This window comes from Paroedura picta, chromosome 7 (assembly GCF_049243985.1).
Source record: "Paroedura picta isolate Pp20150507F chromosome 7, Ppicta_v3.0, whole genome shotgun sequence".
Lineage (NCBI taxonomy): Eukaryota > Metazoa > Chordata > Lepidosauria > Squamata > Gekkonidae > Paroedura > Paroedura picta.
Window position 1 is genome coordinate 27,769,951 of NC_135375.1, and position 16,642 is coordinate 27,786,592.

General features: G+C 43.7%; 1 protein-coding gene across 20 annotated transcripts in view; it reads right to left on the reverse strand.

Moving 5' to 3' along the window:
- Positions 1–9,659: 9,659 nt before the first annotated feature.
- The window catches only part of PDE4D (phosphodiesterase 4D), a 709,981-nt gene continuing 702,998 nt past the window's right edge, over positions 9,660–16,642 (reverse strand). For all 20 annotated transcript variants that reach the window (XM_077347177.1, XM_077347175.1, XM_077347176.1 and 17 more), the window contains 3 exons: positions 16,319–16,441; positions 15,599–15,781; positions 9,660–14,923 (listed from right to left, as the gene is read on the reverse strand). In XM_077347177.1, coding sequence (XP_077203292.1) covers positions 14,507–14,923; positions 15,599–15,781; positions 16,319–16,441 — 723 coding nt within the window. In that variant the 3' untranslated portion in view covers positions 9,660–14,506. The remainder of the gene's footprint in view (positions 14,924–15,598; positions 15,782–16,318; positions 16,442–16,642) is intronic.

The following is a 16,642-nucleotide window of genomic DNA, read 5'->3' on the forward strand; positions in this document are numbered from 1 at the left end:
TGCCCAGTTCTTTATTCCACAAATCTGGTCACATGAAGTCGATCGGCCAGTCATCTGGAAAAGGGGGAAAAAATAAGCCTTCAGAGTTTGGCTTTCATTCTGCCTTACGTGGCACAATAGTACGTGCCATTTCTGTGCCAAAATGTCTTTTCATGCAGCTTCTTCAGCGCTGCAAATGCCCCAATGCAGGATCATCTCAGTTGAATGGAGACTGGGTGACGGTGCCTGACTTGCCTGTGGGGCAAAGTGCTCGTGAGTGCTCTGCAATCAGGAAGCTCTTTAGGCAGCATTGGATACCAAAGGCGATTCATTGACTCAAAAGAACATGGGAACAGCCCGTGTTGGATCAGACCAAAGTCCATTAGTGCAGCGTCCCTCTTCCAGCAGCAGCCAGCCAGATGTCTCTAGGAAGGTCTGGAGCAGGCTGGAGGGATGGTAAACATTGCTCATTAACTGGCTCAGAACCTGGAGGTTCCATTATTAACTGGTATGGTTAGTGGCCTTTGATAGACTTATCATTCTCGAGAACAAAGTCTGAATCCAGTGACACCTGGCACAGTAACAGAGTTTTATGCAAAGTATAAGCGTCAGTGGGCATGCATGAATAACATTTTGGAAGTTTTTAAGCAGAGGCTAGACAGCCATCTCAAGAAATGCTGATTCTGTGAATTTAGGCAGATTGTAAGAGGCTGGGCAGAAGGGATTGTGTCCATGCCTAGCTCTTGTGGTCCTTTGCTGCATGCCAAGGGAAATTGTTGTTGTTGTTAGTTGCAAAGTCAGACCCATCGCGACCCCATGGACAATGATCCTCCAGGCCTTCCTGTCCTCTACTATTTCCCGGAGTCCATTTAAGTTTGCACCAACTGCTTCAGTGACTCCATCCAGCCACCTCATTCTCCGTCGTCCCCTTCTTCTTTTGCCCTCGATCTCTCCCAGCATTAGGCTCTTCTCCAGGGAGTCCTTCCTTCTCATGAGGTGGCCAAAGTATTTGAGTTTCATCTTCAGGATCTGGCCTTCTAAAGAGCAGTCAGGGCTGATCTCCTCTAGGACTGACCGGTTTGTTCGCCTTGCAGTCCAAGGGACCTGCAAGAGTCTTCTCCAGCCAAGGGAAATGTGGATTGCCAATTGGGGTCCAGACCAGTCTGGCCAGGGAATCTGGGATTTTTTGGGGGGTGGGGTCATCTGGGCATGGAATTGTGGTCACTGTGGGTGGGCAGGTAGTTGTGAATTTGCTGCATTCTACGGGGGGGGGGGTTGACTTGATTATACTGAAGGTCCCTTCCAACTCTATAATTCCATGATTTTGTTAGTCTTAAAGATACCACTGGACTCAAACTTTGTTCAGCTACTTCAGACCAACACAGCTACCCCCCCCCCCTGAATTTATCATTCTTGAGTCTGTCTAATTCTTAAATTAGATTCTACATTTTGGGCTACTGCAATCAAGTTCAAAATGGCTGGGTGAAAATATTTCATTCACAGCGGATTTTATCCAACATCTGCCTTACGACAGGGAGTGCGGGATGTCATATTTCTCTGTGAATGACTGGATTTCTCTAAGTTTTCTAACTACCTTCTGTATAAATTCCATGCACTAGAACAGGGGTAGTCAACCTGTGGTCCTCCAGATGTCCATGGACTACAATTCCCATGAGCCCCTGCCAGCATTTGCTGGCAGGGGCTCATGGGAATTGTAGTCCATGGACATCTGGAGGACCACAGGTTGACTACCCTTGCACTAGAAGCTTCCTAGGCATGCATCTAGCACTTAAGGAGAGTGAATGCAACCATAGGAAAAAGAGCTGCATTTGTTAGTTCATACGGTTACGTGCAGTTCATTTCCCCTAAGCAGGGAGAAGCCCCAGTGTTCCAGGACTCTTCCATCAGTACATTTCGCAGCTCCGATGAATGGGAAGACAGAAAGAAAACACTGCAAAGCATGAGTCATACCTGAATGTTTGAGATCTAACAAATGTTTCCAATTATGGGCTATATGTGTCCCAGACACAGGCTGGAGGAAGCCAAAATGATAGAACCTCATATTTTTGCCTGCCTCCCGCAGAAAAACGCACTGCACAATTTGAGAGTCAAGTCACAGGGCTGGGTCTCCTACATTTATTTTAAGATTCTAAAAGAGCTGCAGTGAAGCTGAATTTGAATCATTCAGCAACCCTTAAACCATTCAAGTACCTGTTCCTTTCCCCACTACTCTGGGACTCATTTGGGAAATTAGGAAAATAGCAGCGGAGGGAAAGAGTCCAAGACTCCTTGCCACCAGCATCATTGTCCAGATGTGAGACATTTCCCCCAAATGTTACTTTTTAATTTCAAAGAAAGAGCAGTGTGTGCACAATTGAGCTCTGAGAGGTGTGTTCCAGGATCCATCAGAGATCATGAAATGCAGCTGTGCACAGGTGTGCAGACCATCCAAGAGATATTCTCTCCCAATACATCTTCTGCCATATTGCATGCTGCTGTGCCTCGGCTGGTCCTTCCTGCCAGTTCTCTGAACGTATCATAAATATTTGAATAGGAAAACATAATGCTTAACTGTTGCTAATCCTTTTGTCAAGAGCCCGGCATGTCTGAGATGCACATCTGGTATTTCACAGGCCCATGAAATAGGCCTCCACCCATCACTGATGTCTGAGGCTACAGTCACACCAAGAAAGGTTCAGGTATGGCTTGTGGGGATGCTTCCATGCTTGGGTGGAGATGGGTGGTACTAGCAACAAGTCTCTTTTAATTACTTCTTTCTACAACTGGGAAAGCATCTGCCATTAATCACTAACCTTGACATTCTTATGTTCCCTCTGTGTTTGTGAATGACAACTGAACCCAAAGGACGGATTTTGTTATTCTAGCAAGGAACTATCCAATCTCCATTGTCATGCTGCATATTTGTTGTGACGCTGTTTACTAATTTACCACTAACTTATTCTCTCCTTATATCTGTACCATTATGATTCTTGTTTCATTATCTGAGGAAGTGTGCATGCACACGAAAGCTCATGCCTTGAACAAATCTTTGGTGGTCTTAAAGGTGCCTTTGGACTCAAATTTTGTGCCGGCCCCCCAAGGAGCTTCAAAACAGTGCCATCTTTCTCAAATGCATCTCTAAAGCTCACTTGTAGCGCTTCTAGTGCATGTGTATATGTCACACCAATGGGAAGCCAGTTCTTCCATATCATATGGACTGAATTCAAAAGATGTGGTCAACAGCACTTTTCCTGATAGATTTTTTATAGCTAAGCACAGTTCTGGGTGACGGCAGTTCTGTTCGGTTATTATGGAGCCAGGATTGTTACCTTCAGCTCCGCCAGCCAGTGGAGTAAAAGTGCCATGCAAACTCCTGCTGGTTGTGTAGCTTCCCTGCTATTATTAGATCTCTTTCAGTTTCATGTTTATGTATGAATTAAGAGACATTCACAGAAGCCCCAACCCGTTCATTATCGGAATGTTTGGAATGAGAGGTTAGCAGTGAGTCACTGGCTCCTGTGCAGTTGCCAACCGATCAACACAGCCCCAGGGTCTGTTTTTTCCCTTCGCTGCTCAGCACTGAGCAAAAAAAGGGGAGGGCTTCATCCATTTTGAATTTTGTCCTTCATTTACAATTCTCTGGGAACCTTCAGTCAGATGTACCCTCGTCAGGCACCACTGAATAACCCACCAGATAAGGATGGCGACCCACAGTAACCTGAAGCATTGCAGGTATACCTTTTTGCTGTGAAGAAGAAGAAGAAGAAGAAGAAGAAGAAGAAGAAGAAGAAGAAGAAGAAGAAGAAGAAGAAGAAGAAGAAGAAGAAGAAGAAGAAGAAGAGAGTTGGTTCTTATATGCTGCTTTTCTCTACCCTAAGGAGTCTCAAAGCAGTTTATAATCCCCTTCCCTTTCCTCTCCCCACAAGAGACACCTTGTGAGGTGGGTGAGGCTGAGAGAGCCCTGATATCAGTGCTCAGTCAGAAAAGCTTTATCAGTGCTGTGGCGAGCCCAAGGTCACCCAGCTAGCTGTATGTGGGGGAGTGAAGAATCGAACCCGGCATGCCAGATTGAAAGTCCACAATCCTAACTGCTACACCAATCTGGCTGTCTCTTATCTCACTACACCTTCTTCACTTGTCACATCATTAGTCTTTCCAGGCCTAGTTCCTTACTAGACTCTTAGTAGGGACTGGCGGAGGATGAATGGATCCAGGAGTCCGATGTGCTTGTAGACCAAATGGCATGCTTCAGGATGGTCCCTGGTAGATTTCTCCCCCATCCCATGGGAGACATTCATTCTTTGGCTATGAGGTGCTCAGTGACAAGTACCCAAGCAACAATGGATGCAATATGGCCTCTTCCAAAGATTGCTACAAAGGGCTTTGGCCACCCTACGATGTGGCTTGGATTGAACTCCCACTGTCCTGTCCCCCACGCCCACCCCAGCTGTCTCTTTCTGATCACATTTGAACAGTCCCAATGATCCGCTCTGGCAAAACTTCAAACAAATATCAGTGAAGATCTGAAATCCATCCCACTCGGTTAACCAGCAGAGCAGGGAATTTTTTTTTTTGGGTGGTGGTGGTCAGGGGTGGAAATCATTCTGATTCTGATGAGATCTGAACATGCTGGAAAAGTGGGCAAATGAGAACAAGATGCAAATAAGTAAGGATAACTGCAGAGATCTACAACTGGGTCACAAAAATGAGAAGCAGGCATACTGAAAGGGAAGCACACTGTTGGGTGGGAGTGTGTGTGAATGAGATCTTGGGGGCACTGGTGGACTGTAAGCCACATATGAGCAGCCAGTGTGATATGGTGGTAAAGAAGGCAAATGCAGACTTGGGCTGTATCAATAGAGGCATCATACAGAAATCACAAGATGGCATAGTCCTGCTGTATACTGCATTGGTCAGACTCCATCTGGAGTACTGTGTACAGTTCTGGAGGCTTCACTTCAAAAAGGACATGAACAAAATTGAGAGCCACAAGGATGGCCTGGGGCCTGGGGACCAAGCCCATTGAGGGAAGGTTGAGAGACTTGGGAATGTTCATCCTGGAGGGGAGGAGATGAGAAGAGATATGATTCCTCTTTTTAAGAATTTGAAAGGTTGTCACTTGGAGGAGGGCAGTTCCGGCTGACAGCACAGGTTAGGATCTGCAGTAATGGCTTTGAATCATATGTAGAATGGTACTGCTTAGATATCAGGAAAAAAGCTTTCACAGCTTTTTTCAGCAGTTTAGTTCAGCAGTGGAATAGGCTGCCTAAGGAGGTGGTAAGCTTCCCACCCCCCCACCAGTGGTCTTCAAGCAGCAGCTGGACAGATACTTATCCTGGATGCTTGAGGCTGATCCTGCATTGAGCAGGGGTTTGGACTAGATGGCCTGGATGACCACCTCCAACTCTATTCATAACATTCACAATCTGCAGACAAAGAGATGCAGTCATTGGCTGCAGCCATCCTGCACATCCATTCAGAAAATATCCCCAAATGCAGAACCGTTCTTTCATAAACCCAAGCGGGTGTTTTTAGTCCATTACAAAACGCAACTGATGTCTTCTGGACACACTGAGATGTACATCAGTCACTTTTTTCACGGCAAGGCACCAGGTCGGGAGAGTGGGCAGGTAGTCGGATTCCTGGATCCATTCAGTTTATGCATTGGGTCATCTTGCTTTTCAGAACGGCTGGACGATGCTTCATTCATACACTGCAAAGGCATGTGGGTAAAGTACACTGTTGTCGACTCTCATTTGAGCAGAGCATGCGAACGGCTAATGTGACGCTGATGCAGAATGACACAGAGTTAGTGGTGCAGCACATCACAACGAGATGCGCAGATCGGCCCTGATTTCTTGCTTTTGTGTTAAATGGCTTCTGAGTCCCTTCTGGCAGGGGAGGAAATGAACGGGATCCTGTTCCAAAGGAGAGGCTGGCTGTAGCACGTGCTTGATGAGGTGTAGCACTAACCTGGCAAATGTCCTTTCCTTGATGCTAGCACGTGTGGAAGTAATGCGCTGCCTCAAAAATGGTTCCATTCATGGAAAATAAAGACCTCTGAGCCCTCTGCTTAGAAGAGGCATTGCTGTTGCTCAAAGAAACCTTCCCCCCTCCCTCGCTTGACTTTTTGAATGAGGGAGAATGAAGATTAACTCTTTAACTGCACAGATCTCAGTGAACCAGCAAAATCATTCCCATTTCAGAACACAACAAAGACACATAATGGTGAGCTTTATCCATATGTGCAAAGGTAGGAGGGCTGTAGTCGTGTGACATGCCTTGAGGCTTAGCCAGCCAATCAAAGCAAAGTAGGCACGTCATCTGAAAGGAAGTTGGCATTCCTTCCAGGTGGCCTGAGGGGATAGTCCCCACTTGGTTTTCCTTTTTAGCTTTAGATTTCAGTCCCTAACACACCAGTCTTTAACATTTCCACCCAGGTTCTTGGCCTCCCGTTCATTGCCATTGGAAAGTGGGTTTTTCCCGCTTCTCCACAGCATCATTGGACCTTGGAGCACTTCCTAGGGCTTCCCTGGCTTCATGCCAGTCTTTCTTAAACCAGCTTCACTGTGAAGCTTTGGGGACGAGCGTGCTTAGCGATCCCTGGAACACGGATGGAAAGATCCAGAATTTCCATCTCCGTCAGCAGTTTTCCTGACTGCTCTGTGGTGCCCCCCCCCCACACCCCATGTCTTTTAATTGGCACTTGAATATCGTTAGATCAGTATGTTACAGAGATTTGTGTGTCAGATTTTCTGAATTCCGCACATTTTTTAAAAACTGAATCTCTAATCAGTTCTGTTGTGTGATATAGTGGGTTTCCTAGACCTCTGCAAATAAAGGGGAGAGAGACATGAAAAAGCCCAAGTAATCCCAGGAAGGAGGCATAGCTGTTGCCAGGGATCAGGGCAGGAGACCTGCCATGTGGAAGGCCCATTGCCCCCGCACTGTGTCAGCAGCTGCAGCAGCAATGGGAAAATCACCAAGCCTGTTCCTGGGTGGAAAACACCAGGGTCCAGCGTGCATATTTGTGGGCCAGGACTGACCTTTTTCAGCTGGTTAATATGCAAGCTTTCTTCAAAGTCTTGATTGGTCTTGACTCGGATTATGATCAAATTAGAATATGCAAGGACTAGTGGGAGACGTCTCATTTCTCCCCTCCCCACTGTTTTTTATTGTATGTATGTATGTATGTATGTATGTATGTATGTATGTATGTATGTATGTATGTATGTATGTATGTATGTACGTACATTTTACAAATAGGAATATGCAAGAACTTGTTGGAGGCATCTCATTAACCCTCTCCCCACTATTTCCTTTCCACCCTGAAAGCCCTTATAGCATCTCCCCTTTTCCTACTTCCTTCTCTCCATGCCAACCTCCAGGGAGGCTATGGAGATCTCCTGGAATCACTACAGATCGTCCAGCAACAGAGATCAATTCAAGGATCAGCCCCAGATTGAGAAATACCTGGAAATCTGTGGGTGTATTGGGGGGTGGCTAAGATTTGGGGAGGAAAGTGACCTCAACAAGGTATAATGCCACAGAGTCCACCTTCTAGCAGCCATTTTATCCTGAGGAATTGACCTCTGTCATCTGGAAATCAGCTGTAATTCCTAGTGGCCTCCAGCCCCCACTGAGAGGCGAGTTCCCCTTGAGGAAATGGCTGCCTTGGGGGGCGGAGTCTATGGTGTTATGCCCTTCCCCTTCCCAAACACCACCCTCCCTAGACTCCACCCCCAAACCTCCAGGCATTTTCTGTCATGGAATTGGAAGCCTTCCCACCCAACAGCCAATCTACCGTTATTTGTCCCTCTGTGTTCTGCTCCCCCACAGCAGCCTCTTACCTAGGAAAAATGTGGCTCAGTAACATGGTGCTCAACAATTTGTGAGGTGGCACCTCCCTTTCCCCTGTATCCCCACCCCATGCTATTTCCCCATGGGCAACTTACCAGAAGCAGCCTTTCAGAGATGCCAGCACCTCTTACACCCAGCAGGAAGAGGACAGATAAGCCCCACAATTGGCCCTCAATTGGCAAATGGCTTTCTCCCTATTGGTGACACACCCCCAGAGAGCACCAATCAGATAAGGAGTGAGTTGTCTGCTTGCAATTTGAACTGATTGTCCCTCATTGGCAGAGTGCTTTCTCCCTATTGGTCTCACACCCCAAGGGAACCAGGTGAGTTGTCTGCATGCAACTTCAACTTTATAATGTTTAGTGAGTTTATATAGTATATTATGGTATATAATTTTATACCATCATGTGTTTGCCTGCAATATGCCCACTTATTAATGGATGTCTTGTGTGATTGGTTTCTATTCTTTATTATAATACAGCACTAAAGACTATTGTTTTGCCCACTCTGGGTAGAAATTGGTCAGTTGTTCCTATCCATTTTTAAGTGGATTAGAATTTTCCTTTTAGTATATTCGTGACATTGGGGAACTGCCCTTGTAAGGAAGCAACCCTAGTATGTACCTAGGAGGGAGACGTCCCAGGAAACCTATGTAAACCATCTTAAGTGACATACAAGTAGATAAAGATACATAAAGGCTGTCATGGACCAACTGTTAGCATACTTGGAATCCTAGACCCATCCCAGTCAGGTTTCCGGCCTGGCAGCTATCAGTGGCCCACTCTGCCAGGAACCTGCCACCTTCGCCAAGCCAAACTACTAGCGTCCTATTTGGCCTTGGAACACCTAGCCACAACGATCCACGTGACAGTCATCTCTAGACTGGACTTCTGCAACTCGATCAACGCAGGCCTTTCCTTTGATCCGGAAAGTTGGTCCAGAATATAGCTGCCAGGGTCCTCGCAGCAACACCTCGGAGGTCCCACATTCAGCCCATCCTCCTGCAGCTGTGCTGGCTTTTGGATGAATTCCGGATCACACTTAAGGTTCTGGTTATCATCTTTAAGGCCATATGTGGTCCGGGCTCAGTGTACCTGAGGGATTGCCTCTATACTCTATACTTACACTCCCCAAAGAGACTTACGCTCCAGCACTTCCAACTTTCTGGTGATCCCTAGTCCCTGGGAAGCTCGCTTGACCTTGACTAGGGCCAGAGCGTTCTCCATCCTGGCCCCCACCTTGAACAGTTCTGCAGGGCCTGCAAAAGGGAGCTCCTCCACCAGGCATTTGATTGAGGTTGACCTGAACCACCACTTCCTGTGGGCCCTCCTCCTGAGTCTCCCTCCTATGGCACCCACTACAATTCTGCCCAACCCTCTGGGTTATCAGTATGAGTTAATTTAATGTTCTCCATATTTTTCTATTGTTCTATGTTACTTGTTGTTATCACTTTATTATTGTTAAACAAAGTTATCTGTATCACTTCTGTTTTATGTGAACCGCTCTGATATATATATATATATATAAAATAAATAAATAGGATTTATAAACTTAGGAAGAGAGTATGTTATAACTTCTGGCTTCGAATGAATTAATCACAATCTCTTTTTAGATAAAAGCATTAAACTCAGTAGAATAAAGTCTGAGTCCACTGCCACCACCTTTAAGATCAACAAAGGTGCCACTGGACTCAAAACATCGTTCTCTTGCTTTGGACCAATACGGCTAACGACCTGAATCTATCATTGAACTCATTGTTTGTTTGTTTTCTTATACCAAACCTTAAAAAAGAAACATAAATCTTTATTACAGAGAAGCGATTGTAGTGTAAGATAAATTTATTTGCAAAAAGATGGTCAAGTACAGTATCTAGGCAGAATCAACCCATGCTTTTCCATTGCATATAAAAATTTCATATGAAGGTATTGACGTACAGTACTATCCCATAGGCTGAAAGAGAGGCTAAGAAACTGTTGAATTATTTGCAATGTTCACACAATTTGCCACTCTAAAGACATACCCAAAGGAAACAAAACCAAACGGAAAACAACAAAAATATTGTTCAGTAATCCTGTTGTTATAGTGTCCCTTTTATACTGTTTAAAACAAAAGCAATAATATTCCTTTGGGCCAGGGCTGCTATAATCTACAGTTTGTGTCAAACAAAGGAGGCTCTGGTTTTCCTTGAAAAAGAATCTCTCCTTTCACTGAACCAGTCACATGGCTACAAGGGCTGGGCGAGAATGGAATGGTAGCGAGGTATCTGTTCACCACAAAATCACGTGATCGAGAACAGTTGCAAGACACTATTTAGGATACGGAAAGAACGGTAGTGTTCCAAGACCTAAAGGGTTACAGTCATTCTCTACACACCTATGCTACATACACAGAGACACATCCATAGACACAGTTGTACAGAAGCAAGCTTTTAGCCGCTTGATCCACTAATTAGTGTTGGAGAGGGGAAAGGTCTCTCAGAGATATTTCCCATAGAGAATAAAGGAAACCTTAACAGGGGCGATTCCAGTATTAAGGATAACGGACACAAAACATTTCCAGCATTGAAATGAATTGTAAATTCACCTGCCGGAGCACAAGTTCCCCCTGAATTAATTATACGCACTTCTGCTGGATTAAATGCTAATTGTGTTTCTCTTATGGAAGAAGGACAGTGATCCCTTGAGATATTTTGAAATTGGAAAGTGCCCCCTCCATCAGGCATGGGGGGGGGGGGAGCTGATAGCCAAATATGTACACATTTGAACTTCCAAAGGGAGCTATGGTAAAAGCCCACTGGAACTGTGTGTGTGTGTGTGGGGGGGTGTCCTAGATTGGGGCCATGGCCCATTGAAGTCCCACAAGAGCCAAAAGGGATAGTGGGGATATGCCCAGCCCGTGTTCCATAATGACCTCTCTCTTTCAAATGCAGCAAAACAAGAAAATATTTAAAGTTAAGGCACAGCCCTGGGACCAAAGACCTGCAGCTTTTAATTTATATATCTTATTTTTTTTACTATTTTTTTCTCAACTCTTCCATAAACAAGCTCTAAGGTGACAGAGGATATATTACAGGTGGGGGGGAGGGGGCAAATGTACAAGGGGATTAATGTATACACAATATTAATTCTCTCACCAAGAGTTTCCAAATATAGCAACACCACCCCGGCAAGGATGATGTTATAATAAGAACTTATAATTTACAATTAACATTACAGTATATACATTACAATAAATACATGGTTGTAAACAGAGACAAACAAGACTTATTACAAGTAAGGTCATTTGGTGAGAAAAATATGCATGGCACAAATAAAAAAATAAATAAATGCATTTTAAAAGAAATGTCAAACGCTTTCTGTAAAGTTCACTTCATTCAAGTTGTTTTTTTTTTTAAAAAAACCTTTTGAATGTGATTTGTTCTACCTATATTGTCTGATCACAATTTTTAAAAATGACAAAACCAGAAATGAAAAGGAAACAAACACAGCATAACTGAATACAGTAACTTGCAAGCTAAAGTGTACTGTCAGACACAAATTCAGATTCCACTCTTTTCTCCGCCCTCATACAGCATCCAACTCATTGCATTTTTTTCTTATGGCAAAAAACCCCAAACAAACACAGAAAAACATGTAAAGTTACTTTTTTGACAGTATTGTTGTTTTAAAGCAGTGTGCAATGCTAAAGCACACTTTGGCAAAACAAAAACAAAAGATTGTACAGTGCATTCGATCCCTGACTCTAAAACTTGTGTTTTCTACCATTTGATTGTCTGTGTGTATGGGTGTATTTTACACAATATGGTTGTTATTTTCTTTATATCTCCATTTTTTTTGTTATGAAAGTTTAACCTTATGATATGGTAAGCACACTGAACCAGATCCACCAGTCTTTAAAATTTAAACATATGGAAAATCCCAATATAAGAGATCCCCAAGCTTCAGTTAGGGCACGGGGCCATATGCTCTTGCGGGCTCAAGCAAAAGTGCTCCCCAGTTCATAGGATTAAGCCTTTAGTGCAGATAAAATACCCTTCCAGATCCATTTTGATTTTTTTGGAATTGATATTGCTTTTTTCATTAAGATTCCAGGCACTCTTGGGGACTGAACAATGTTAAAATAGCAAAGGGAGGACATGAGTCTATGTGGATAGTGACACAGTGAAATTCTTTGATTCACTTGGCCAGCTAGTCTCTCTCCCCACCCCCTTAAAAGTCATTAAATGGTAGAGCAGACATATTAAAACGCATGTTAAAAAAACCCAAATGATCAGTCAGTTGTTTCATTAAAAAGCCAATCACCAATATGTTCCCTGATTCAGCAAAACTAAATTCTGCTCCTGTTCTGTCGTCTCAAAACAGACATGCGGCCTCACCATTTAACTCCAGTGTGATAGTGCTGGTTCACACCATCAGCACTTGTCTATGCAGAAGAGCTGCTCAGTACGTATGTTAGACACTGCTCTATGAGTACGAGTGCAAGCACAGCTGCAGGTCCCATGGGATGTATGACCCATGGTCATGGCGGAGCAAGCTGAACGTTGTAACCATGGCACAGCTGGATGAGGACACTCCATGTCTCTCAGCAGATATGGACCAGCATCTGAGGCCTGTACCAGAATGCAGCTCCAACTATAGTAGTAGTTGCACAATAAAGTTACAATCCAATGCAGAGTTAAGTGCACTCAAACTTAATGACCTCAATGGCTTTGCCTGCAACTAACTCTGTGCTGGATTGGGGCTTATGCCTGATTTGGCATATGCTTTTCTGGATCTGTCCATTTTTTTGGGATGATGCACATCTCACTCTCAGTATATTCTGTTGATTGCTCCTCGACGCACAGCAATCATTCACCCTATTTTTTTCTTTCCAAAAATGACTGATTGGATCTTTCCCATAACACTATGGTTGATATTATTGAAATAAAATTTTAAAACTCAACATATTTGGATAATCAAGGTCAAAAGCTCTGGAAACTCAACTTTAAAAGACCTCAACTGAATATCGTCTATATAACGTCTGCTGGGCAAACCACATTTAAGGGGACAAAATAGGAGCCAGGGACAGCTGGAAAACAGCCTGAGACACACACCAGTAACTCCACATATACCTGTCCTAAACATTTGTACAAGTATGGCCTGCAATGTCATGTTGTCACAGCACTCAGAACACCCCTGTCTAAGAATGTATTTGATAGCACAGCAAGACTATTAACGTCTCATGCGCAGATAGTGATGGCCGAATGGGAATCATTTTGTTTGCATTTATAGCAAGACAGCCTCACATTCACATTGGCTACGGTCTTGCAACTCCTGATTTGAATTTATAAGAGTTCCCCAGCTTTTCATTATGAAGAGCTGTAGAAGAAGTCTAGTCTTTGGAAGCTGCTTCAAGACCCCATCTACTGCTGCAGCAGTCATGACCTTCCAGGATGTGGTGGACTCTATGAGCACCTACTGTAAGAAATCCCCACACGCTAAACCCCCACAGCTCCACCTATCACCAGGGGGATAAAGGCTACAGCTGGGGAAGCTGCAACCATAGTGGTCAGCTAAATTTTGGAAAGCATGTTTTTGGTTGAGCAGAGAAAGCCCACAGCGGTGAAGGCAGGGCTCGCAGGCCTAAGCCACCTCTGGCGGAGAAAGAACGCATTGCAGATTTCGTATTGCTGCTCTTGGAAAGTTACAATTTAAAAAAGCCGGAAAAGAATGCCAACAAAGTGAAAGGGAGTTTCTGCAAATTTAGGCAGGGAGAATGACAACGAATGGCTTGGGGATGGATGTTGTCGTTGGTCTCGACACCAAGGGGTTATTCTAAAAGAGGTGAAAGAACTGCTATGAAAAATCTAAGTGCAAACAAATATAAAATTGATTAATCCAGTGTAGCATGTATTTGTACTGAAAACTTGCAAGTTACTCTTTGGGGAGGGAAAAAAGAATCAGTGGCAGATGAAGTTCTCAGGGTGCTGCATTCTTTTTAAATATAATACCTCAATACATTTAATAATAAAAGTAAATTCTACAAATCTTTTCCCATTTTTACATATTGTACAAAATGCAGGCGTCAGCGCGACCGACTGAGCTACACTTTTTTTTTCTTTTCAGTCATGTGTCAGGAAGACTTGAAATTAGAAAAGTATGCCATTTCCACCGCTTTATCTTCCTACTTGTAATAACAGATTCATGTTGTGTCCCATTGTTTGAGTGCATTTTATTTTCCACTGGAAACCTTGATTCACTTGCTGGCTGCTTTCTTCAATTTCTGGTGATGATTGCTACTAATTGCCTCTCTCATGAAATTAAAAGCAAACACACAAAAAAACCCGCAAACACTAGCGTTGGGCCAGCCTTTACTCTTCTCGAAAACAGCTTGGAGCACACACTCTCTCTAATTGTATCTGCCAAGTGGAACTCTCATTAAAACTGTTCTTTGCAGGTGTTCTCCTTTGCTCTCTGATGCCATGGAGATGAACAGTTCCGGTTACAATATTCCTGAGTGCCAAACTGAGTAATCAAGGTCAGTTTTTGATCAACAAACATCTCTGGCAGATGACAGTGAGGCGTGACCGTGGTTGTGCCGTGTGACATGCACTTTGGAAACCATTTTCTATTTTTTAAAAAGAGAAGAGAGGAGGACAGACAAAGAGAGCTAGGAAGCTGCCACACTGTTACGTATCAGGAGAACGCTCTTCTTCTAGCACGCAAGGTTCTGTCTGACTCTCCTCCTCCTCTCCTACTTCCTCCCCAACTTGTTCGTCCAGTGGAATTTCTGTGGATTCTGAGTCTTGGGTGCAAAGCGTTTTGGAGTCACTACAGCTGGTATCTTCTTCCACTTGGCTGCCACTGTCTTTTTCCGTGTCCGATTCGCCATCTTCCTCCAATGTTAGTTCAAACTGGAATTTGTCTGTTTGGCCTTGCCTCCCCTCTTCTTGGTCATCTGGAGCAGGAGAAGGACTCTGAGGGATTGTGCTCTGGTACCATTCGCGATTGTCCTCCAAGGTGTCTAAGATGTCCTGGGCATCTGGATGTACAAGGTCTGCCCAAGTCTCCCAGAGAGGATGAACAATGTAGTCTATAAACCCCACCTGTCGGAATGCAAAACAAGGAAAAACTATTATTCCAAAGACGGAAGGCGTTAAGGTGATCGGTTTGCTTAATGAAATTAACTGACTGGAAAGCAAACTTAACAGAACCGTCGTACAACCATCTTATCTACTAAACTCTCTGCAACAGATGTCATTGCAGAAGAAACCACCAATTCACACAAATATGGTTAACAATAGTATTTCTCGGATTCTTCTTAGTACCTTCCTGTAGACCACTTGTTTTTGTTTGTTTCTTTGTTTATATACTGCCCTCCCCTGAGGCACAGGGCGGTTTACATAAAACGCAGAAAACAGTACATGGAACTTAGTTTTTTTCATAATAATAATAATAATAATAATAATAATAATAATAATAATAATAATAATAATAATAATATTAACATTAAACTATAACAGAGGTAACAGAGTATAATGAAGCAAACAGGTCCAGAGCAGCTTGCATGGGTGGATTTCTGGGAGGGAGGGAGCAGGGGCCCTGTAGATGCTGGTCACCTGGTCTCAACCAAATGCCTGGTGGAAGGCATAACGTAGAGTTAAAATTTCATCTGTGAGACACATTCCATGCCAGGAGGGTCAGTGGTCTACACATGATTATAAAGGCAGGCTATGCATGAATTAAAATTATCTCATTCTTCTCTATATTGAATAGATTACCTGTGATTTTTCTACCGATGCATTGTGCTTATCACACATGGGGCTTATCTCCATGCCCCTCTCTCTTTCTCGATCTCCCTGACGAAAGAACTCTTCCATTATTCTATCTGTCCATTGGCGATACAGCTGGAGTGGCTTTGTTGGATTGCTTAGATCTGCACAGTGTACCATATTTTGTAGCACCTAAAATAGACAATATATATAGATTCATATATATATATGTACATTTCTCTCTAGAGAACCCTTGGTGTTATTCCACTGGAGACAAAGCCCCTTTTTTCGATTTCGCACATTTGGCAGGCGTGAAAACAGAATCTCAAAAATACATGTAGTGCAAGGTTTATTCTGAACTGCACAGGGATGATGAGTGGTGCTGTTTTTCACACTGACATTAATAGCTTCCCCATTATCTCACACCTGTAACTTTTGCCTTTATTAAAATGCCAAAAATGTTGTAAGTGCAAGACGAATAAGTTTCAATGAAACGTGGAAGTTAGACCCTAGCAAAATTAATCGAGGTTAACACCAACTTGGCCGAGTTCATTTAGGAAAATAATCCAGCGACTGGCAAAATGTTTATGTCAAATACAGGGATTGTACGCAAATGCTACTCAGAAGAGATAGTTCTTCATTGTAGGAAATGCGTATTGGTTGGACACAAGGGCTACTGCAAAATACATGACCAAAAGAACGGAGGGATTTGAGTTTGTGGCACCTTACCTGGATCCTGTCTGAATAGTTATCAAGAAGCAGAACTCCAGAGCTGGTTACTTTCTTCGTTTCAACCATCGTTTTCAGGTCAGCTAACAGGTTCATATGTTTAGACATATCTGTTGCCAGCACCTTGGTTGAAGAGAGAAAGCAATGGGAGGGGGTCACTCACAGTTGGCATGGGATGTTGTGCTGTTAGAATCTGGTGCAGACAGAAGCAGTAGATGTGCTAAAATAGCTGGAATCATTGCAGAGCTTTGGGAAGACAGAGCAGAAGATCTCTGAGTGTGCCACACAGCCGAAGAACATGCACTTCATAATGGGCAATCGGAA